The sequence below is a fragment of the Elaeis guineensis genome, chromosome 1 (assembly GCF_000442705.2).
Source record: "Elaeis guineensis isolate ETL-2024a chromosome 1, EG11, whole genome shotgun sequence".
Taxonomy (NCBI): Eukaryota; Viridiplantae; Streptophyta; class Magnoliopsida; order Arecales; family Arecaceae; genus Elaeis; species Elaeis guineensis.
Genome location: NC_025993.2, coordinates 161,650,390 through 161,675,307, shown reverse-complemented (window position 1 = coordinate 161,675,307; position 24,918 = coordinate 161,650,390). Strand labels below are relative to the sequence as shown.

Genomic DNA, 24,918 nt, shown 5'->3' with positions numbered 1-24,918 from the left:
TAGGTATAGATTGAATCAGCTGATATCTATATTTATCTTATAATTGAAAACTCTATATCTATATCTGTTCTATATCTATCTCGATTCTGATCAGATAAAATGGATGGTGCAAATCGAGTCGAATCAAGTAGATAAAATAGATTGGGTTGAATTAGATGACAAGGACCTAAAATATAATATGAAAATAAGTATGATGATCTCTCACACTTTTTATATTTTAAAAAAAAAAAATATCACGCATTCAAGTACTTGATTAAATAAATTTAGTAGCAACCCAATACTTTTCAATTTATTTATGGTGGAACTTTTTTTGTGGTTAAAGAAAGGAGATAAAGCTATATTAATAAAATATAATAATAATTTACAAAGATCTCAAAAATAAGAGCAGTAAACTCATACATATATATATAAAAAAAAAAAGATCATATGCATACAAACATACGCAAAAACATAACAGACTATCCAAAAGAGAATAGTCTGCAAAGTTGAACATCCAAACACATAAAATTATGTGAAAAATAAATATAGCAACAATATAAAACAACAGCAGCAATTTCATCATATTGAATAAAGATGAAGATAATGGTAACATAAAACAACCGCTACATAATATGGATGTAGTGGAACTTCTTTTGTTAGTACAATAAGAAAGGATTGTAAGTTGATTTAATTTATTAGCTTCTAATTTGTTACTGATTTTAAATTAATTAGATCTATCCAAACTAAAGTATTCTAGATTAGGCTTGGATTCAAAAAACATGATCAAAAATATAGATCAGATTTGGATATCTAAATTTTTAATTCACATTTGAACCAATCCTATACAAGCACAATGTATGCTATGGATTCTTGCATGAATATAACAAATCAATTTTTTATTTATCATAAAATTCAATGGTAATTATAGCTATGTGTGGTTTATCAGTCAAATCACATGGATTATATTATATTTCTACATTGTATAGTATTATATTGTATTCTTTTATTGTATTATATATTTATGTTTAATGATCTGATTTAACCATAAAAATAATATATTAATGAAATTAGTTGCAGTTCAATTGAACATGACCTGTTGCAGTTGTACAGGCTGTGATGCAGATTTTTTTTTTCTTTTTTCTTTTTTTAGTTGTAACATGTGGGATTCAAACCCTTTCTTTTATCATAATAAGTAAATAAATAGAATTAGGATGTAATTTTCTATTGTTTACACATAATTTCAGGGCTGCGGTAGCAAAATGTACAAAAGCCAGGGTTGGATTTATAAATTCGCCCTTTAAAGCAGCGGATCTCGGTCTGGCATTTAAATTTTGAAAATATAACGTTTGGCACGCCACAAGCCCAAGAAACCCCAACCGATACACGGCAAATAGAAACCCACCGGCAAAACAAAGCCCTCTCCTTCATCAAATCTTCTTCCCCTTCCGATTCTTTCTTCTTGCCCTTTCCCCAGAGAGAGAGAGGAGATGGGCGAGAGAGCCATGGATCTCTACGAGAAGCTGGAGAAGGTTGGAGAAGGGACTTATGGGAAGGTGTACAAGGCCCGAGAGAAGGCGACGGGAAGGATCGTCGCTCTCAAGAAGACCCGCCTTCCTGAGGACGACGAAGGGGTCCCTCCCACTACTCTCCGAGAGGTCTCTCTCCTCCGCATGCTCTCCATCGATCCCCATGTCGTCAGGTCTTCCCTTCAACTTAACCCCCCATCACACCCACCCTCCGGACCCCCATCCCAACAAACGAAAAAAAAAATCTTGGCATCTGGTATCCCCTTTTATATCCTCCCTATCAAGGGGCATTCATCTTAAGAACTTCTTAAATTCCAGTTCTGGCGTCCTAATTCATATAGATGGGTTTTGGTTCTTTCCATCTTTCTCATTTTCCTTGGTTTAAGATCCTTTGATGATCTCTGTTCTTGTGATCGCTAAAACTGGATTCTATTGGGGTTTTTGCAACTCTATGCTACGATTGTAAGGGTTTTATTAGCGATTATTCTTGGTTACGAGATCCTTGATTTTTGTTTTCATGATTGATGAAAGTGCTTTCTTTCGGGGTTTTACAACTCGGAGCTACAATTACCAGGGTTTTAGTTGTGGTTTTGGTTTATTTATTCACATGAGTATATGTATGGGGATTCTTTTTCGTATTTGATAAGATGAAGTTCATAGGCTTTCTTTTCATCCGTTAGGATTTTCTTGATTTCTTGATCTAAAAATTTCGGAACCTTCTTTTAAAAAAAAAAAAAAAAAAATTATCTGGCATGCTTGTTTTGATGAACATAGGCGGGTTTTGACTATGCAAATTTGGAGCTTTATTTAATGGTTTATCATTCCAAATTTCTTATTTCTTTGTTTTATTTTCTTTTACTTGTATTATTTGTTTTTAATGTTTGTGTTTCTCCCCGTACAGCAACTTATCTTTATTTTTATATGGCCTTTTTTGGTGATTATCAGAGATATGCATTTCTAATCTAGCTTGCGCTCTGTATTCTTCTTCGCCATGATTGGCTGTGATAATATCTCAACGGATGGGTTTTATTTTAAGGTGGCTAACTGGGTTATCTTGAATTGCATTTGTATTGTATTGTTTTCTTATGTTGATCTACTGTTGATTCCTGTCTAAAGAATTCTAATTTACCACTCTTGACAAGCATATGCTCCATTTGAAATAGATCATTTCTTTTAAGACAAGGTGAATGTAAACTGTCCTTTTAAGGTTGGAGTTATGGTTTATTTTGTGGCCATTTTACTGTAGGCTGCTGGATCTCAAGCAAGGTGAAAATAAAGAGGGGAAGTCAATATTGTATCTGGTATTTGAGTACATGGACACTGATCTCAGAAAATACATCAAAAGCTTCCGTCATACGGGCAAGATGATTCCACCAAAAATCGTGAAGGTAGCTGTTTCGTGGATCTTGACAAATACTGCATCTGAGTAATGAAAGTTATGTGATGTGTCTGAAATTTGCAGCAATAGAAGGGATTCTTTTTATAATCAAAATCCTTGATAACGTGACCAGGATGATAATCTGTCCATGAACAATCTAGGCATTCTTCTAATCAAAGAACCAATATGATTAATCTTAGGAAAGAACAAATTCTGCATTATTAATATTCTGAATATATTATTAGTTCTGCTGAGATCTCAGAAGGTGATACTCGTCAGTGCAGACTTTGATGTACCAACTTTGCAAAGGTGTTGCATTCTGCCATGGTCATGGCATACTTCATAGGTAAATATAAGTTGGCTCTAATTTTACTTTTATCATAGCTGCCCAAAATGTTGTCTCATTTTCTGCTGGTAATTTTTCAATCAATGCAGGGATTTGAAACCTCACAATCTCTTAATGGATCGCAAGAGAATGATGCTTAAGATAGCAGACCTTGGACTCAGTCGAGCATTCACTATTCCACTTAAGAAGTACACTCACGAGGTTTGGCTTGTGAAATTAGAAGCTTAATATATTTGTGTTTTGAAAGTAATGTTACATTAATCACCGTCGGAGAATCTCTTTCATCTTCAATTCCATGTCTGTTATAAGATTCTTTGGTCATTATTAATCTGTTGTGTGATCCATTGATCCAGATTTTGACACTGTGGTATAGAGCTCCCGAGGTACTTCTTGGGGCCACACACTACTCCACACCAGTTGATATCTGGTCTGTTGGCTGCATATTTGGTAGGAAATTTTGCTTTCTTTGTATGCGGAGTTTATATATATTATAAGCGGTCAGTTTCTTCTCAAAAAAATAAATTATAAACAGCACAGTATATATGAAATAAGCTTTTTAACCTGGGCTTTCTAAATTTTAGCTGAGCTAGTCACAACTCAAGCTCTATTTGCTGGAGACTCGGAACTGCAGCAGCTCCTTCACATTTTCAGGTTCAGCAGTTTGTTGATCTTCTGCTATCTCCCTCTTTTTATAAGCCATTTAATTGTCTTTATATGGTCAATTTTCTGTCTTTATATGGTCAATTTTCTTTCTGGTGCAGATTGTTGGGTACCCCAAATGAAGAAGTGTGGCCAGGAGTAAGCAAATTAGCGAATTGGCATGAATTTCCTCAATGGAGCCCAAAGAGCCTGTTGTCTGTTGTCCCTAACCTGGATTCTAAGGGGATTGATCTACTCACGGTGAGTTGGTTCTTTTGTGAGTTTTGATACAATGAGTCTGGATCTATGCAGCAGCCGCTATATCAAAATCAAGTGGCTAATGTAATAGGGGAATCATTATATATTGGTGCTATTCATGCAAATATTTTTTTATTCATTGCTTTTAGCCTTCTATCCTTTATTCTCAGCCTCTAAGCTAGGTGTGTTTTCTTGCAGAGAATGTTGCAATATCATCCTTCAAATCGAATTTCTGCAAAGAAAGCTATGGAGCACCCATATTTTGATGATCTGGATAAAACAAATTTGTAAAACGGTGCTGCTACATTTCTTGAAAAATAGCCCTACTTTCTGACAAATTGTGGCTGACGTCAGTTGTTTTTCTGTTTTAATTGCTTTCCTCAAGCAATGCCCTTTGATTAACGTAAACATGTTATCAACTTTTACACTACTTTTCAGAATATATCACAAACTCGGAGGAATATTACACTTTACTATCCAAGTAATCAATATTTGAATTGTTACAATGTGTTAGAAATAGAAGTATTGGTTACTCCAACACAATTCCCAAACAAAAATGTCAATTAACTGGGTGCATTAGATCAAGCCATAGGTGAAAAATTTTTTCTTATTCCTCTGATTATCATAGTTGTCTACTTTAATTCAACGGTCATCCCTTATGCATCCTGTTATAACACAATCTGCAAATTGTACAAATGTCAACATATGGAATTCCCAGCTGAATACGTTGTATGGTTATATGGTGCTGTGTTGTGTTGACACCCCTTTGCCAAGGTTTAGAGAAGACCATCACGACACAAGCCACAAGAAGAGCGTCAACCAGAGGGTGAGTGCCACTGAAGCCACAGCATATGTCCATAGAAAAATAACAGATAGTTCTCCTTCACCAGCCTCAAACATTTGAATCATGGAAGCTGAGTCCACAAAAAATTCTCAGAAATTACAAAAGAAACAATATGTAGAATTTGATGTAATTTTGGGATGTTAGTTAAATGCTAACAGAATCCTGGATTAAGGGGGAGTAAGCATATTACCAATGTTCATTGCAGGTGGAACAGCATGTTGAAGCAGAAGAATAAACTGATACAAAGGATCGGGGTGCACAAGACCTAGATGAATTGCCCCCTTTACCATGGCTGCCCCAAATAAAGGCAAGGCAATATAGCGAACGATTGCAACTCCAAGAATGAGGGTGCATTTGACACCCGGACCATGTAAACCTGGATAATTGAATTGAAGAGCAATTAAAAACTACTTGCAAGGACAATGAGCATGAATAAAGCATAATCAACTCATCATGACCTTTGGTAAGGTTTCCTCCTGTTATCAAGATCAGACTTGGAATTGTGCCATTACTGCAAGCAAACATGAAAAAAAAATTATAGAAGGAACAGTTCAATTAGTCTTAAAAGAAGCAGATATGTCATCTGAGCTCATGCCATTTGGAAGCAGGATTTGTAGAAGAGGTTTTGATGTATGAAATATAACCTCAGGGAATAGAAAAGGCTACTAAAATTGACTAGCTTCCCAAGCAATCAAATTCTGTCATATGACCCTTCCAAATCACTCTCCATGTTCTCCATGGTTCACGAAAAAAGAAAGAAAGAAAACAAGAAAGACAGGAAAAAACAAAAACAAAAACGGAAGTACAAATAAACTTGATGGTAAGCATTAGCCACTGAGATCCAGTTGGACTTTGGTCCAGTAAAAAGTTAAAAACAATATCATTCCATTATAAATTTTGCTAGCTTTATCATTGGGTCTAAGAAATGTTTTCTGATTTTTTGTTGTGCAACAAACTCATTTTTCATATAATAAGAGTTATCTAGCATTATCATGCATATAGAGGCAAGTTAGATCAAGGGGTAGTAAATGTGTTCTGTAACAAAAACAATTTGATTCCTCCACAAAGAGCTTTGGTCAAAAATATTGAATCCATTCCTGCTACTAACTAAATGTAATATTCATGGTCTACAGCATTTATTCGATCAAATTATAACTCTTTATTAGTTCCTAGGAATGTTACACAGAATTTGCAATGTGCAAAATTTAAAGATGCTATCTTCAAAAATATTGTCATCACATTGGCACAATTCACCTGGCAGTTGTATGTCATGGAGAACACTGACATTTATAATGTAAGTATGCAGTAGACATAATATTTCATGGATATATAATTAAGGATTGTACCCCAACAAAGCAGCTGAATCTTGAATAACACGAAGTGGAGCATCTTGACCTACAATTGCTTCTCTTATTTGGGGGATTGCACCGATAATAAATCCAATGATCTAGTAACAAATATGTAAAAAAATATATATATATTAATTTGGGGACAGAATGATCAATGTCCAATGTCAAAACCAGACTTGAGTTCATAGAGTAATAAAGTTTTAATTAAGAGATTTACACTACCCTGTCTTTATGCAGTATGTCAGAGACAATCATCTTTCTTTTCAGGATCAATTTTAGCATTTGATGGAGATCAGGTCAATGATCATGCACAAATAAACTGGCCCCACAATATGATAATCAACATTAATTTATTTTTTGCCCTTATTCTTGTAATGATAGGAGACATTTAACTTGCTAACCTTGATTTGACACATATATCTTGACATTGTAAATTAACATAGAGAGTTCTTATTAGATTGTCATTGCACCATCCATATTCCAACCTGCCTTTCTTGCTTTGAAAAAAATATCTAGATTTTTTTGGAAAAAAAAAAAAGAAAAATCAATGGAGGGTGGAATCATGACCAACATACTATTCTGGAGGACATGGGATGTTGAGGTAAAGTTTTTAGTTATTAAACTTTTAGGAAAAATGGCCGTAATTTTCCTTCAAGAAAATATAACAGTCACACCATTGGTAATTATTAACAGACATAAATGTATGTGCCCAGAAAATTCCCAAAATGTTTTTAGGTATCATTGTAGACTTGTATCATCTACCTTGTCATTCACAAAATTATAATAATTCAGAGTCCTTAAAGTAACAACATGGGGACCAAAATATGGCTGGAGGCAGGAATAAAGTTGCCAAAGGTCACTTGGAAGGGTATGCACTTTCGTCAAGCTATCTATAAGCAAAATATTGAATGAACAATGATATCCCTTTCACAAATAGTCATGTCAATTAAGTGAAGTACTAAGCATATCAAGATGGGATGAAACAATTTAGATATATGTAATATAAAATAATGGCATGACATTAGTGTTTAGCATGTAAACAATATTAAAAGGTAGTTATTTAAATTATATAGAGGCCAGTAAATGAAAGAGAGAGTAAATGATTTAATCATAACTCGGTAGTGAACAAAAATCAAAAACCTTGATCTGAAGAGCACGCTATCTGCTGAGCCAATTTATTAGGTGCACCAAATGGATGCTGACACATTGAAAGTGAACTTGATCCATGATACAGGATATGGATTGCTCTACATCACTAAATGATTCCATATAGTTTTATATTAACTTAGACAGCATATCAGAGTTATTAAGAAAAAATTCCTGATTTATTTTACTAACTTGATATTGCACTTCTCAACAAGATATGGCACATCCACCTTTTAGAAAAATAAGCATACCACTCCGATGGATGCCGGTGCAAACATCCTTTTAAGGTGAACTACTCCCGATAATTTCCTCATAAGATATTTCATCTTATTTAACCTTGCTGCCTGTAAGAGATCATAGATATGGTTAAAATTTGATAAAAAGGTAGAGCATGAATATATGATAAAAAGTTTGTCCAGCACCTTCTTGTCTGACATTTATCTACAAATAAATATGAGATTCAAGAAAAGAAAGGTAATACTTTTTCTCTTGATATTGTTGCAATATTCATATTATTTCATTTGATGAGACAAACACTGGCAAGATCAAAAGAAGTTTACTCTTCACTCATCCGAATTGTTTAGTGCTTCTTTGGACATGCAACTAGAAGAAGATGCGCTCATTTAGAAAGCATATGAGGTGACAAATGAAAAGTTTAGATTGAACACCTATGAACAAGTTAACTAATTGAGGATTAAAGATTACCAATTGTCCTTGACTCCTTGTATCAACCAGAGCTTATATGGTATTTACAAGAAACAGAAACACCATATATCATAATGTCAAATCAGATACTAACAAGATATTCGATGCATTATGAATGCTTATCTCCCCACCCCCCCCCCCCCCCAACAATTTAGATGACAAAAAGTTGGAACAACTGGTGCATGCAGGGGCCGTTACTAGACATTGCAGTGGCGGGATCCTCATGAACTAAGACGCTCTTTTCGATAGCAGAAAACCATCAGATACTTCAGAATTTTATTTGAGATTTGTAAAAACATCAAATGCACTGAAACACATTATGCTGCAGTAACACTGAAAAATAACTTAAGGAAGATCATTTTCTCTAGAAAGCAAATGCAACAAAAGCATGAAAGGAAACTGTGGGTTCACTCATCTATAATTGTTTAATGCACATCAACTCCATTCTGTTTGTGATATATAATGCCACTGCACCTTGTAAAATGAGGAAATACTATTCATGGGAGGTTTTATATTTAAGGGCCATTTGGTTGGGGGTAATCTGGTATGGAAAAATGATTCCCATGTCAATTTACCATGTTTGGTATGAAAAAGGAAGAAAGAGATAGTAAAAAAGTTGGTGGGCCCTATGCTTATTTTCTAGAGAGAGAAGGTAAAACAAATACCATGGAGGGGTTGGTATTTGATAACTTCCTTGTTGGGTTCCAGCCACGCAATGGAAAGTGATTTTTAAAATTTTTAAAACACTCAAATCAATAGCTATATCAAATAAGACTATCGAGCCGAACCCAAAACCTTAGAATCACCTTGCCGAACACGATCAAAGCAAATTCAAGCATGCAAAGAGATAGAATATTATACTTTAACTAAAATGGAAAAGTGGCACGTTGGTGTTCTTCACAAGACCCTAAGGTAGAAATCCTCTAGCGGTGATCCACACAAAAGTTGGCCAAGGTCCTTTCCAACCGGTGCGCAGCCGCAGCCTTGTCTTCTCAAGAATACTGGCGGCTTCAAACTTACGTCACGATCGCACCAAAGCCCAGTTGCTTTTGATCTTGCCACCAAAACAACACCAAGAAGACACTCTTCAGATGTCACACAACCTAGGATTTAATTTTTGGCTCCAACACATGGAAAAACCAAATTCTAGGGCACTCCAGCAACACTTGCTGAAAATCTCACCACCCTTGTAGCAACTTTTGTCACTCAAAAATTTTTTTTCTTTTTCTCAGAATTTTTTCAGATTTTTTCCTATGATTTCCACGTCCCTTCTCTGGCTCATCCAAAAATCTCAGCCAGAAGCTATCTGGGGCATCCCCTATAAATAGGGGACTAGGGGACATTACATCGGATGACGGGGCGCCAACTTTTGGCGCTCCAACTTTTCACGCGCCAAATAAATTCACCGAGTGAATTTTTGGCGATTCAGATACTTAGAGCAGAAGGACTCTTCCTTCTCTACGTGCTATAAAAATTTCATTAATTTTTGGCATCAAAACATAGGATTTCTGATTTATCTTCTAAGGCAACGCGTTTAATAAAGAACCTTCTTTAAGAAGGACTCTTTCTTTCTCATGCTGATTTGAGGTGGACGGCAATTATATTTTTACGTGGCTTTTAGTGAACGTGGAGGAGTCTTTCTCCACTTGAAACTGGTCCAAGTTAGATAAGGATCCAATCCAAATTGACCCAATCCCATTAGGTCAAAGCCAACTGGTCTAGGTTAGCTCAAATACTTTGAACCAAACCAATTTGGGAACTTGAATTAATACAATATGCTAGCATATCAAATTAACGCATAGAATTTACATTAAACTCTAATTAAATCAGACCAAGGCCAAATCTCAAAGTGTATGACTCATTGGGTTCCAAATCTAACCAACAGTGGATTCGGACTTTCGACATAATCCTAATCCGATGAGATTAGATCATCCGAAGAGTCCCAATCAACTTGGACTCTTCCAAATTGATTCCAAAATCAAATTCTTTCAATTTTTGTCAAGCCCACAAGTCAAGATTGACATCTAGCAACATGTCATGACTATCCGAAAAATTTAAAATTTTGATGAAAAATTATCAAAATACCCTTCAATGGTAAGTTTCCGTGTAATTCAATCCTTCAGTCAAACAACATCCCAGATGAGCTGTGGGCATGAAATATGTCAAACCCAATCACTTATCTTTATGTATCTCGATCTGAAGGCGATGATTCAGTTGATGATACATTAGAAATTTTTTTCTAATTATCATCCTGCTTTGGCCAAAGACTTCCAGAATCATCGTCCTATAAGATCACATAGAATGTTCGCTCCTCTTATTAGGAGTGACTAATCCCTTATTGATCACTCACAATCTCCATGAACACTTCACCATATCCAGAACACCCCACACAAGGATCAGAGAACCGAATTACGTAATGAACCAAAACATGAATCCATGTACACAAGGCACCATGGTGACTTCAGATCAAAGGATCACTTACACAACTCCCATTAGAGAATTATCAATTGACATGTAAATAAGACTCCATCTGATTATTCTTTCACAGGTCAATTCAGTAAACTCATTTTCTAATGAGCACCCATATTGATGCGTAGTCGTTGATAGCACCAAAAATAACTCTACTCACTACGTAGGTAGGATGAGTCGAGATCGTATCCTCAGGGACCTTGGGCTAAGTTAAAATTGCAAAATAAAAGAAAGAAGCGTTGTTTTTGATTTAGAAAATAAATTATCTTAAAATTGATATTATTAGAAAATAAAGAGCTCAGAAGTTTTGAATTAATTTTGCACTAGCAGAGTTGTATCTCTTTTTTAATTAAATAGATGCGATTAATCTTAGAAAAAATACCTATCTTTCCTCGGCACGCTCCGTACCCGTAGATCACGGCGCATCTTCGGAAAGTACTAGGTAAACAACTCTTCTTTCCTCGGCACGCCCCACATCCGTAGATCACGGCGCGTCTCCGGAAAGTAAAAGTTGTTCCTAATATTAATCTAACAAGAAAGCATAAATAAAAGCATATGAAAGGGAGCAAATAAAGAACTCATGACGATTTAAATAAAAAGCATAATCTTTATTGCATATAAAGAAATACAGAAAAGTTTAGAACAATAAACCATCTCTGTGTCGTTACAAAATTTCTTCTCCACTTCCGAGACTGCTAGCCTAGCTGCTCATGAAGTAGTCCCTTTCTATTCCTCTATGCAAGGCTCTAGAAGAATTTCTGGGCTCCCCCTCCAATGGGAGTACAAAAGTCTTTTTATAGGTGTTAGGAGGGAGGAGTTTTACATGATTTTTCGATGTGGGACTAAAGAAAATACAAATCTTTCCTCTCAAAATATTTTTAAATATTAATTTTTTTCCTTTAATAAGCATCTGTTCGTCTGCCATCAAAAACTCCCTGCGGACCCGCCTGCCGCGCGCCTGCTCGCCGCGCTCGCGCCCACGCCTGCACGCCCACACCCCCGCGATGCCGCGCCTGTGCCCCCTCTCGCCCGCGCCGCGTCCGCCCCGCGTCCGTCCCGCGTCCGCGCTCACGCGCTCACTCGCGTGCCCAGGAGCATTCTTTTTGTATTCCACGTGAAACATTCTTTTTGTATTCCAAAAAGAAACTTTTGTTTCTTCACAATGACATCTATATCCTTTTGGATTCCTTGCATAGTATCTTCATTTTCTATAATACCATATGCATCCTTCTTTTATTTTAATTTTATTTTAAGTCCAAATTTCTTCAAACTTGAGTCTTTTTGATCTATGAATCGGACTCTTTGTATCGGCGATCATCTTTCCTGTAAAGCATAAAAAGAAGCATCAAATTTTTAATAAATAAAATAAATTAAATATGATTTTCTGCTTTAAATGACTTAAATTAAGTATTTATCACATATCTTTATATTAGTGTCACCACACAAGTAGTTGTGAGATCAACCACCTTCATTTCTGAGCATACATAGGACATGCCAGTCTTACCGGTATCATTGATCTCTGACTCAATGTACCAACGACTAGAAATATTTTAGATCAGGACTATCAAGAATTTAGGTCTCACTGGCGTGATCTCATCACGACCCTAAAATCATTGTCCAGACCTATGGATTTCATTATAATCTTAAAATTAATAAGATGCAGCATATAATAAATAAAAAATATCAATTTTATTAATAATATTAATATCAATTACATGAGTTTGGAAGATAAATTACAATAAACACCCAATCGCATTCCATATGCGATTAGCTTGTAAGGCATAATTCTTTCAATCTTCCACTTGCACTAAAGCCAATCGTCCCTATACTTGATACCCATGCTATCAAGGTGGCGGTCAAACTGCTGCATTGACAAGACTTTAGTGAACGGATCTGCTATATTGTTCTTGATGTCAACATGCTCCACAATCACATCGCATCTTTCGACTATCTCCCGAACGAGGTGGAACCATCTTAGGATATGCTTAGATTCATAATAAGACCTTGATTCTTTGGCTCGAGTAACTGTCCCAGTATTATCACAATAAAGAGGCACTAGTTGTTCAATCCCTAGAACCACACCCAACTTTGTGATGAATTTCTTCATCCAGACAGCCTCCTTAGCAGCCTCACTTGCAACAATATACTCAGCCTCGATAATCGAGTCAGCAACAGTTTGCTATTTGAAACTTTTCCAACTTATTGCACCACCATACAGGGTGAACACATATCCAGATATCGATTTGCTATCATCTGGATTAGATTAAAAACTAGAATCGGTATAACCTTCTAGTTTTAAATCAGATCCATCATATATTACAAAAATATCTCTAATTCTTCTCAAGTACTTAAGTATGTTTTTCACAGCTTTTCAATGATCCTCTTCGGGATCAGTCTGAAATCTGCTTCCAATGTCCAAGGCATAAGCCACATCAGGTCTGGTATATAACATAGCATACATTATTGATCCTACTGCCGAAGCATAAGGAATAGAACTCATTCTATTTCTCTCTTCAGGTGTCTTAGAAGACATCTTCTTAGAGAGTTATATGCCATGACCTATGGACAAGTAATCTCTTTTACTTCCCTCTGTGTTGAACCTCTTCAACACAAGGTATCCTTTTCGATCTATCCCTATAGATCTTTATACCAAGTATATAGGATGCTTCACCCAAGTCTTTCATGGAAAACTTTTGTGATAGTCAAGTCTTGATCGATTGCAACATCGGAATATCATTCCCAATGAGTAGTATGTCATCCACATCAAGACCAAGAAGACAATAGCACTCCCACTACTCTTCTTGTACACACAAGGTTCATCCACATTTTTTATGAAGCAAAACGATTTGACTGTCTCATCAAAACGGATGTTCCAGCTCCTCGATGCTTGCTTTAATCCATATATGAATCTATTCAGCTTGCATACCTGATTTGTTCTCCCACTTGAGACAAATCCCTCTGGCTGAGTCATATAGTTTCTTCCTCAAAGTTTTCATTGAGGAAGGCAGTCTTGACATTCATCTGCTAGATCTCATAGTCATGGTATACTGCAATAGCAAGCATTATCCGAATAGACTTGAGTATGACTACCGACAAAAAAAATTCTTCATAATCAACATCTTGTTTTTGTCTGAAATATTTTGCCACAAGTCTGGCCTTATAGGTCTCTACCTGGCCATCTGCTCCAATCTTCTTTTTGAAGATCCGTTTGCAGTCTATTGGGGTCACACCCTCAAGCGCATTAACCAACATCCAAATTTGGTTGGCATACATGGAGTCTATTTCGGATTTTATGGTATTGAGACACTTGACAGAGTCACTACTCATGACAGCTTCCGAATAGGTCGTAGGCTCATCATTCTCAATGATGTGGATTGTGTTGTCATTTTCAATGACAAACTCATACCTGAGTGGTACACTACGCACTCTACTCGACCTTCGAAGAGGTGTATGTAGTGGCTGTGCCTCAACAATGGGCACATCTGATTGAGAAGCATCTAGTGAATCCCGGATGGATTGTAGGTTTTGAACTTTCTCAAGTTCAACAGACCTCCCACTGCCTCCTTCTTGGATAAACTCTTTCTCCAAGAAAATGGCATGCCTACCAACAAACATCCTTTGTTGAGTAGGGTTATAGAAGTAGTATCCTATACTCTCCTTGGGATAACCTACAAATCTTATTTTTCTGATCTAGCATCCAGCTTATATCCATCAATATTTTTTACATAAGCTGGGCAGCTCCAAATCTTAAGATGCTTCAGATTGGATCTTTTTCTTTTTCATATTTCATATGGAGTGCTAGAAACAGATTTCAAAGGTATTTAAAATATACACTGCAGCCTCGAGGGCGTATCCCCAAAAGGATAATAAAAGATTCGTGAAACACATCATGGACCGCACCATATCTAATAAGGTGTGATTCCTCCTTTCCGCAATTCTATTTAATTATGGAGTATAAGGAGGTGTCCATTGAGAGAGTATATCATTTTATTTCAAATAATCGAGGAACTCACTAGACAAGTATTCTCCTCCTCGATCCGATCGAAGAGCTTTAATACTTTTACCAGTTTGTTTCTCGACCATTCTTTGATACTCTTTAAATTTGTCAAAGACTTCGGATTTGTATTTCATTAAATACACATATCCAAACCTAAACATATCATCAGTAAATGTGATGAAGTAAGAGTATCCACCTCTGGCTTGAATCGACATTGGTCCACACACATCAGTATGTACAAGATCCAAAATGTCACTCGCCCGATCTCCATGTCCAGTAAATGGAGTCTTCGTCATTTTTTCCATAAGACAAGATTCATAAGTTCCATATGATTCATAATCATAAGGATTAAAAAAATTATTTTTGTATAACTTGTTAATCTTTGACTCATTTATATGGCCAAGTCGGCAGGCCAAAAGTATGTGACATTCACATCCTCTCTCTTTCTTTTCTTCACATTATCAACAGGAAGCACATTATCATTAAGTGAAAGAAATATAAGACCATTATCAATAAAAGCACTTCCATAATATTCATTAGAAAAATATATAGAACAACCATTGTTCTTTACAATTATTTCAAAACCTTATTCCAATAACAATGGTATAGAAATAATATTTCTAACAATATTTAGAATGTAATAACAGGTCTTTAGTTTCAAAACTTTTTCCGAAGGCAACTTCAAAACCCTGGTTCCTACGGCTTCGGTTTGAATGAACTCTCCACTTGCGCCGAACAGCTCGAAGTCACCTTTATTCAGATTCTTATTTCCTGTAAATCCTACAATGATTTGCAAAGGTGTGAACCACAGACAGTATCCAATACCTAAGAATCTGACATTGAAGTACTTAATGATAAATTAATTTGTATCATATACAAACTTTTAGCAACGTTTGCTAATTTCACGATTGCAAGGTACTCCTTGCAATTTCTCTTCCAGTGACCCTCATTGCCATAGTGATAACAAGTATCTTTGGCGGAGACCTTCTTCACCTTCTTGGAGATGCTAGCCTTAAGGTTCAGCTTTTTCTTAGAACCCTTCTTCGCCTTCTTCTTGCTGATCTTATCAACATGAAGAACCTGAGCCTTTTCACCTTTGAAATGGCTCTCTACTGTTTTTAACATATTCAGCAGCTCAGACAAGCTAATGTTCAGTTTGTTCATATGATAATTAATGACAAACTAAGAAAAAGAGTCAGGGAGAGACTGCAGGATCAAATCCTGGTTCAGTTCACCATCCATGGCAAAACTAGCTGTCCCAGACGAGTGATCAAATCAATCATCTTTAGGACATGCGTTTGCACGGAAGAGCCTTCAGTCATACGAGCACGGAACAACTGCTTCGATATCTCATATCGAGCAGTTCGACTTTGTTTCCCATATAACTCCTTAAGATTAAGGAGAATAGAGGGAACATCCATGTCCTCATGCTGCCTCTGGAGCTTATTGCTCATGGAGGCAAGCATGACACATTTGACAATCACACTGTCATTTTTTCACATCTTTTATGTGACCTTTTCCTCCTCAGAAGCATCTTCCCCAAGAGAATCTGGAGCAGGTGTATCCAGAATGTAGGAGACTTTCTCCTGAGTGAGAATAATTCTCAAGTTTTTTAACCAATCAACATAGTTGGGTCCGATCAACTTTTTAGTATCTAGGATACCTCTAAGGGACAGTGAAAATGCCATAAGTGTAGTTAATGACAAGAACATAATATAAACGGACAACTCGTGAAGACATTTACAACTAGACTAGGATTTTTATCTAGTTGTGTCTCTCACTATTTTATCGAACTTCATAGCCCTCAAATATGAAAATCAAGAAACATACTAATATTTCTTAATGGAGTTGAGATCCCTATTCCTCACAAACACTTTGTGGATAGCACAACAAGTATTCATGAGTTCAAGAATAGGTAACTCTTTACCAATTGTAACGTTACAATTTTCAACATCTTTCATTCTGGCCTCTAGATCACATATAGTCTTGTGGATAGCACAACAAACTATAGTGTTCTAGTTAAGTTGACCTTTCAATCCCATATAGTCATACTTAAACAATGCTGTCCTTGTGGATAGCATAACAAAGCAATACTATTCAAATATGCCATAAGCATCAATATGCACTTAATCAACATCATGTCAATTTCTATAGTAAGCCTTGTCGATAGCACAACAAGCTCACTAAGATCTTGACATACTCTATCAACTAAGTTTGAAGGAAGGCTCCTGTAGTGTCTACATTACTAATCAATCAAAGTCCGAAATTCAAGAAGACCAAATTGGCCAGGTAAGTAGGTGGGAGGCTCTCCGTAACTTTTTTAGACACCAACAGAGTTGGCCAGACCAGCATACGGACCTAATTAGAAAATCATCTTTCATACTTTCCTCGACACCAATTGATTTTAAGAATTTGACTTTTGATTTAAAAGTGAATCCCGACGTTACAACTTAATATAATTTTACGAGGAACTTTCAACGGGTCTCGACACATCCTAACTATATAAGCATATAAAATGTACACTACAAATTATGCAAATTTGCATGCTTCTACTATTCAAAATAGCAATCACATTATCATGCCAAAAAACATATAAAGGTGCAATCAAAGTCAATAACATATGACTAACAAATTCATGTAATATAACATACTCTAATCTAATTAGGCATGCATAACACCCTTATTAGCTATACATTGATTAAATCATCATGCAATCATGATAATAAAATTCAAAATTATCATAAATTCATAATTTAATAATTAAAATTTAGAATCATGATTCACAAAAAGTCAAAAATATTTTTTTGAGTTTGAAGAATCGATGCAAAAACAATACTACATTTTTGGCAGGATATGAACAAGAACAATTCTAAGCTACTATATTGCACTTGTTTGGTTGAATCAGACAAAGATGACTCTGATACCACTGTTGGATTCCGACCACACAGCGGAAAGTGATTTTTAAAATTTTTAAAATACTCAAGTCAATAGCTATATCAAATAAAACTATTAAGCCAAACTCAAAACCCTAGAATCACCTTGCCGAACACGATCAAAGCAAATTCAAGCATGCAAAGAGATAAAATATTATACTTTAACTAAAATGAAAAAATGACATGTTGGTGTTCTCCACAGGACCCCAAGATAGAAGTCCTCCAACGGTGATCCACACGGAAGTTGGCCAAAATCCTTTCCAATCGGTGTACAGCCGCAGTCTTGTCTTCTTAAGAACACTGCCGACTTCAAACTTGCGTCACGATCGCACCAAAGCCCAGTTGCTTTTGATCTTACCACCAAAACAACACCAAAAAAATACTCTTCAGATGTCACACAACCTAGGATTTAATTTTTGACTCCAACATATGGAAAAACCAAATGCTAGGGCACTCCAACAATACTTGCCGAAAATCTCACCATTCTTGTAGCAACTTTTGCCACTCCAATTCCTCCCTTTTTTTTCTCAAAATTTTTTCAGATTTTTTCCTATGATTTTCACGTCCCTTCTCTCTGGCTCATCCAAAAATTTCAGTCAGAAGCTATCTAGGGCATCCCCTATAAATAGGAGACCAGAGGACGTTACATGGGATGAAGCGGCGCCAACTTTTGGCACTCGAAATTCCCACGCGCCAAACAAATTCACCAACTGAATTTTTGGCGATTCAGATACTTGGAGCAGAAGGACTCTTCCTTCTCTACGTGCTATAAAAATTTCATTAATTTTTGGCATCAAAACATAGGATTTCTGATTTATCTTCTAAGGCAACGCATTTAATAAAGAGCCTTCTTTAAGAAGGACTCTTTATTTCTCACGCTGATTTGAGGTAGGCGGCAATTATATTTTTGCATGGCTTTTGGTGAACATGGAGGAGTCCTCTACTTGAAACTGATCCAAGTTGGATAAGGATCCAATCCAAATTGATTCAATCCCATTAGGTCAAAGCCAACTGATCTAGGTTAGCTCAAATACTTTGAACCAAACCAATTTGAAAACTTGGGTTAATACAATATGCTAGCATATTAAATTAACCCATAAAATTTATATTAAACTCTAATTAAATCAAATCAAGGCCAAATCTTAAAGTGTATGACCTATTGGATTCCAAATCTAATCAGCAGTGGATCCGAACTTTCGATGTAATCCTAAATCGATGAGATTAGGTCACCCGAAGAGTCCCAATCAACTTGGACTCTTCCAAATTGATTCCAGAATCAAATTCTTTTAATTTTTGTCAAGCCCACAAGTCAAAATTGACATCTAGCAATATATCATGACTATCCAAAATATTTAAAATTTTGATAAAAAATTACCAAAATATCCTTCAGTGGCAAATTCCTGTGTAATTCAATTCTTCAGTCAAATAACATCCTAGATGAGCTGTGGGCATGAAAATATGTCAAACTCAATCACTTATCTTTATGTATCTCGATCTGAAAGCGATGATTCAGTTGATGATACATTAGAAATTCTTTTCTAATTATCATCCTGTTTTGGCCAAAAACTTCCAGAATCACCGTCCTATGAGATCACATAGAATGTTCACTCCTCTTATTAGGAGTGACTGATCCCTTATTGATCACTCACAACCTCCATGCATACTTCACCATATCCAGAACACCCCACACAAGGATCAGAGAACCAAATTAGGTAGTGAACCAAAATATGGATCCATGTACATAAGGCACCATGGTGACCTCAGGTCAAAGGATCACTTATACAACTCCTACTAGAGAATTATCAGTTGACATGTAAATAAGACTCCATCTGATTATTCTCTCGTAGGTCAATTCAGTGAACTCATTCTCTAATGAGCACCCATATTCTTGTATTAGTGTCACCACACAAGTAGTTGTGAGATTAACCACCCTCATTTCTGAACATACATAGGACAAGCCAGTCTTACCGGTATCATTGATCCCCGACTCAATGTACCAACGACTAGGAATATTTTAGATCAGGGCTATCAAGGATTCAGATCTCACTGACGTGATCTCATCACGGTCCTAAAACCATTGTCCAGACCTATGGGGTTCATTATAATCTTAAAATTAAAAAAATGCAGCATATAATGAATCAAAAATATCAATTTTATTAATAATATTAATGTCAATTACATGAGTTTGAATGACAAATTATAATAAACACCTTATCGCATCCCATATGCGATTGGCTTGTAGGGCATAATTCTTTCATTCCTGAGTGGCAGTAATATATATTTGATAAAAATATCCTTAATAAAACTGTATATGTAATTATTAAATTTATTCTGATGTCTTTCAAAATTCATTCACTAAAGAATTTTTGTAAAAAATTGAAGATGGAGATGGTATTATGTAAAGAACTATGTGATTATAGTCATTACATAAAAATTAATTGAAGATGACAATGCTATCCTAGTATTAAAAAATTAATTTATGTTTAAGGATATATTTGTAAATTTGGCTATATTCCTATGTAGATTTATCTCCAACCAAACGTAATAATCTTTTTCTAATATCATTTTTCGGAGTAATTTTTCCACCAACCAAAAATAGTAAAAATTATTTTCTTCCGCAATCATTTTTTCAGATAAATGATTCTCAGGAATTATCAGATTACCCTGTAATCTGACATACCCGAACCAAGTGGACCATACTCTATACTCTTCTCCCTATAATTTTTTTTCCATGAATACTTAAATTCAGAATTAGTGCTGATGATCATGATACTTGAAACTAGAAGTTTTGATAGTGACAAAATGCTCTCAAATTTTGATGGGTCATGCTTTGGCACTAAAATTGATACCCGAAGTAACTTGCAAATTAACTACCAGTTCTTGTGCTTGAATGCAACGATGTGAAGGCATCTATTACCTGACACCAGCATAATATCAAATCAATTTGGCAATCATTAACTGCAAAGCTGTATATTAATGTTTTACACCAGTTGAAGGGAGAAAACCTCCACAGATATAACGTTATGTCATTACAATTGCAAATATCATGACATAGGTAAATAGTAATAAACAGAGAGCTCTGGACATTTTATTACTAAGAGAGTTGTACCCTATGATATTCCAAAAGCTAGCTTGAAGCTTTTCTTTTTCAGTTTATACATGAATATTCTGATAATTGATCATATTTTCAACTGCAACTCTCATCAACCAATCAGATATTGCCACTTGTGTCTAAAATGATTGTTGTGATGCTTTGCATGGGAAATATCAAGAAAAATAAATAACCAGTATGGAACTTGTTAATTATGATCTGGCTTGAACTGCAACAAAGAAAGGAGCAATGCATGGAAACAATCTCCCTATTTGCGTTAGATTCCTCAGATTTAACTAGAAGAGTTGCACATTTATCTGAAGAAAGATAAGTTACCATGCAACCACTAATTGATACTTTCTCAGGGCTGCAGCTAGGAGGGAGTAAACTTTTAGTTTCTTCTGGAAACTCCACTTTTGGCATGTTGTTGTTTACGCTGCCTTCTTTATCACACAAAGATATTCTCACAATGTTGTAGACATAAGACCATTGCAGAATAGTACCTATCTGCATTATTAAAATAAGCAATAACAATTAAGCACTAGCTTGTAGATGGTTGATTGTTTTGAAGTTGCTGGTTTCTGATAAGTCAAGACATGCCATCGAACAAGTTTATCTGCACATGTAGGTCACAGTAATGGAATATCGCATGATGACAATCCACATGTATTGCACAATGGCCCATTTGGTCAAGTAAAAATACAAAAACTTACCGCCATCGAAAGGGATGCATATGCTAAACCATATGTACCACAAACATCATGACTTCCTAATGGGGTACCTTTCTCTTTACACATTGCAGGGACCAAGATTAGAAGTAAATTGCCCACATTTCCTGCAATGAATATTTAGTAAATTATAATCTAGTTCCTCTTTGAATTACACTCATGAGAAGTAGAGTTGTTACAGTGTATAACATGAATAATAAAGTAATGTAGTTTTTCAACAAAAATTCTTTTGGTTTATACAAAGAACTCAGAAACTAGAGATGCATCTAGTAATCATTATGGATCACTACCGTGTAAATACCTTGAAAAAATTAAAGGAATGATATTGAACACCAGATGATCATGCTAGGTCATTTCATATTTTTAAGAGTGGTGAAGGCTTGTCAACACTATGATAAGACATTGAATTAAGAGATTGAACAAAAAGACACTTGTGGAATTAATTGTTCACATAGATAGGTATCTATGACATTGTTCAGTGTTTGCAATCCATATGATCAGTATAAAGCTACATAACTAACTTGCATGTATTTGACATATGTCTCTTGGAATATCTAAAATTTCAGACAAGTTATAGGGCATGCAAGACATTTGCAACCTCATTCGGAGACATAGAATGACTAAAATTTTACTAGTTCATTTTTAAGAAACTATTGGTGATAATTGTTTGCTACTTCTTTAAAGTATTTTGCACTTGACAAGCTTCATTGCCATTGCAATTATGGGTGTCTGGATGTGGAATGTCTGCTTCAGCCACTGATCATCTCTTTTATCCCATAAGCAGCAGTAATAGAATAGGAAAACAGTAATTAAGTGTGAATTAGCATCCCAGACCAAAAGCTCACAAACAAATTCCAAAAGGATCCATAGTCGCATAGTTATTTAGGAAATTTATCAGGTGATATTAAATATTTTACATTATTAAAATACAGAAGAATTTGAGAATATTAATGAATTCAATATTATATTTACCAGCAGAACAACATGCCAAGATGACGCCCCTCAAGTGGGTAGGAGCATTAGTGATTTGGATAACAACCCATCCAAGTGCAGAACCAAGTACAAAATTTAGTAAGAGATTGACTGGCATAAACCACCTGCATGATTTAAGAAATTAGTATTTTCTCAAATACTCTTCCTCTGTCCAAATAAACTCAATCACATATATGATTGGATAGACTGTGCATCCAATCCATTTAGATAGATATATTTATCTCATTTCTGATGAGAGTCCCCAGGAAGACAGATATTAGAATCTTCATAAGTGTCGCTAATGCTTGAAGAGGTACACCTTATGAAAACATGTAAACAAAAATTTGCATTTTAGAATGATCTCAGATAGAGGAGAAGGAACTCACAATAAAACCATGCTCTCCATTGTGATAGTTTGAGATAAATTAGTTGCCACAAGAGCTGGATTGAATACAAAGAATACAACCTGCTCATAGACAAAACAGCAAACCTGATTGTGGATATGAAGCAATGAATAAAACCAAGTTTGCTCTTGAAAAATTGTCTTTTTAAACCTAAAAGAGCACACAAGACAGTAGAAGTATACGGAGTTTAGGAAATTAACTGAACATGAAGTTGACAATATTAACCAATATGAGTAAAAAGAGAAGGAAGAAACAGATCAATCAGATAAAAGTCATGAAACCCATTTAAAAATTGTCAACTAGAAGCCTTTAGTACATTGAGCAAAAGGCATTGATTAGGAACTGAACTTCCAGAAAGAACACACATGCTTGTTATTGATAGTGATCAATGTCAGAATATAAGAAACGAGAAAATCTCTTAACCGTAAGACTACCAAGCTCAACTTTGGTAATGCTAGAAATTTGATTTCATTAATAGTACTTCTGTTAATCTACTTTTTAGTGTACCTCAATCCAACTCCATCCCAGTAACAAATCAAGAAATCTCATTAATTTCACATTGATATAACTTACATTGTTCAAATGCTTCGTTGCATCCTTGCCTAAAATGCCAATGCGACGTGTTGCACAAATTGATCCAACACCAGTCAAGAGAAGTACATTAAGGACTGGTATTGATGCGGTGACGAAAAGATTCAAGAGGCCCATGCGTAAATCAGCTCCGAGAGTTTCCCAGTGAATTCTTCTGGAGAAAAGTATCCTGATCAGCCACTGTGCAGTAAAATTTCAACTACTGGAGAACAAGAAATTGATCATTTTATCAATTAAAAGCGGTTCTTTTAGTTCAATGTATGAAAATATTGTCTCAAATGAATCATGTCTAGTTATATATTTTTTATCCTTTTTTCCTGATGGCCAAGCTTATCTTTGCTGACTTCTACTGTTTTAAGTTCCTCACTACAACTCATTCTTAGGTAGTTCATTGATAACACCAACTATATTCCCTCTGCTCCATTGACACAATATATAGCTTTCAAGTCATGTTCTTTCATAAACACACATGCACACCAACTATATATCTCCAATATGTGCTTCCATTCAGTCGAATCAATTTTTCTTACTTCAAGGTCATGTTACAGGAGTACTTCAATGTGCCCTTCCTTTTCCTTTTCCTTTTCCTTTTAACAGGTTTTTTTGTTAAAAGTTGTCCATTAATATGGAGCACATAAGAAACTTGAGGATAACATAACAGGTCCAGCTATATTGGATTTTCTTTCTCCCTTCTTAAGAAAGTCCATTCTACTCTTCTTCTTCTTCTTCCACTCCTTCCTTTAAAAAGAACCATCTAAAGAGACTGATCTCTTACATAGAGATGATATTGTTCCAAAGAAAACCCAAAATCAGAGATGGACTTGGATTTGAAATAGAAAATACAGCATGAACTGATCAAGAATATGGAACTAATTAACATGTAAAGCTATCACGAGATGGAAGGAAAATAAAAAGAAAGGACATATAAAATAAACAATCTACCTGCTAGTACTCACTAATTGTTGCAAATGGCTCCATCTCCAATCGACTCTTCTTCTCCTGCTTTCTCCGATTTCACTCCTCCTTCCTTCCAACTCCAAGGCTTGTTGGGCTTCAATAATAACCGAAGAACGGGCAATCATGTTAAGCTGGCACTTGGTATATTCTGTACCTGGACACGGCAAGTGCGGCACGTTTAAGAGTAAGTAGCGCTTGGCCCGTGAGAGACCGCACTTTGGCAAATGGATGGAGGATATCGGCTCCGGTCTGGTTCTGGACCGATGCCATCTCCATTTAGCCCATTGGTTCGACCGGATCTTGCTTCTGGGACCGGTTCGGATGGGTCCGGGTTTAACAGGCCATTCATGACCTACTGAACCAACTTGGTACGAACCCAGAAGCTCGGGTCTGAGCTTAATTACGTCGGCCCAGACTACTGAGGACTCTAGATCGAGTGAAGTCTGGGTCGTGTCTGGGTCCGATCGGCCACACTGCTAAATACTCGGACCAGTTCTTCCATCACGTCTTCACGTGTCAATGATCTCATAGCGATCTGGACTCATACTTGGATGCTAATTTGCAGTGGGTCCAAGCAGCATATCAATTATCAAACCAAGCTCCGGA

The 24,918-nt window shown here is 35.9% G+C and overlaps 2 protein-coding genes across 2 annotated transcripts; one reads left to right on the top strand and one right to left on the bottom strand.

Moving 5' to 3' along the window:
- The first annotated feature begins 1,329 nt into the window (after window positions 1-1,329).
- Window positions 1,330-4,575, top strand: LOC105039439 (cyclin-dependent kinase B2-2). Its single transcript, XM_010915579.4, has 8 exons — window positions 1,330-1,678; window positions 2,752-2,893; window positions 3,168-3,229; window positions 3,319-3,430; window positions 3,583-3,676; window positions 3,811-3,880; window positions 3,991-4,129; window positions 4,325-4,575. The coding sequence occupies exons 1-8, from the start codon at window positions 1,467-1,469 to the stop codon at window positions 4,415-4,417; spliced, it is 924 nt and encodes a 307-aa protein (XP_010913881.1). The 5' UTR covers window positions 1,330-1,466; the 3' UTR covers window positions 4,418-4,575.
- Window positions 4,576-4,732: 157 nt separating this feature from the next.
- LOC105039438 (protein PIN-LIKES 3) lies at window positions 4,733-24,448 on the bottom strand. The gene is made up of 11 exons (XM_010915577.4): window positions 24,298-24,448; window positions 23,338-23,509; window positions 22,747-22,826; window positions 22,361-22,485; window positions 21,374-21,495; window positions 20,997-21,167; window positions 7,717-7,809; window positions 6,317-6,417; window positions 5,429-5,481; window positions 5,161-5,346; window positions 4,733-5,040 (listed from the first exon to the last, which is right to left on the bottom strand). The coding sequence occupies exons 1-11, from the start codon at window positions 24,435-24,437 to the stop codon at window positions 4,916-4,918; spliced, it is 1,368 nt and encodes a 455-aa protein (XP_010913879.2). The 5' UTR covers window positions 24,438-24,448; the 3' UTR covers window positions 4,733-4,915.
- Window positions 24,449-24,918: the final 470 nt, after the last annotated feature.

Excerpts from the sequence above, each read along its gene's own strand:
- LOC105039439 (XM_010915579.4), top strand. The coding sequence starts at position 1,467 with ATGGGCGAGAGAGCCATGGATCTCTACGAGAAGCTGGAGAAGGTTGGA. Across the intron at positions 3,230-3,318 it reads GGTCATGGCATACTTCATAG|GGATTTGAAACCTCACAATC; the intron begins GTAAATATAAGT and ends CAATCAATGCAG. Across the intron at positions 4,130-4,324 it reads AGGGGATTGATCTACTCACG|AGAATGTTGCAATATCATCC; the intron begins GTGAGTTGGTTC and ends GTTTTCTTGCAG.
- LOC105039438 (XM_010915577.4), bottom strand. The coding sequence starts at position 24,437 with ATGATTGCCCGTTCTTCGGTTATTATTGAAGCCCAACAAGCCTTGGAG. Across the intron at positions 22,827-23,337 it reads CAACGAAGCATTTGAACAAT|GTTGTATTCTTTGTATTCAA; the intron begins GTAAGTTATATC and ends GTCTATGAGCAG. Across the intron at positions 21,496-22,360 it reads CTTGGCATGTTGTTCTGCTG|GAAATGTGGGCAATTTACTT; the intron begins GTAAATATAATA and ends TATTCATTGCAG.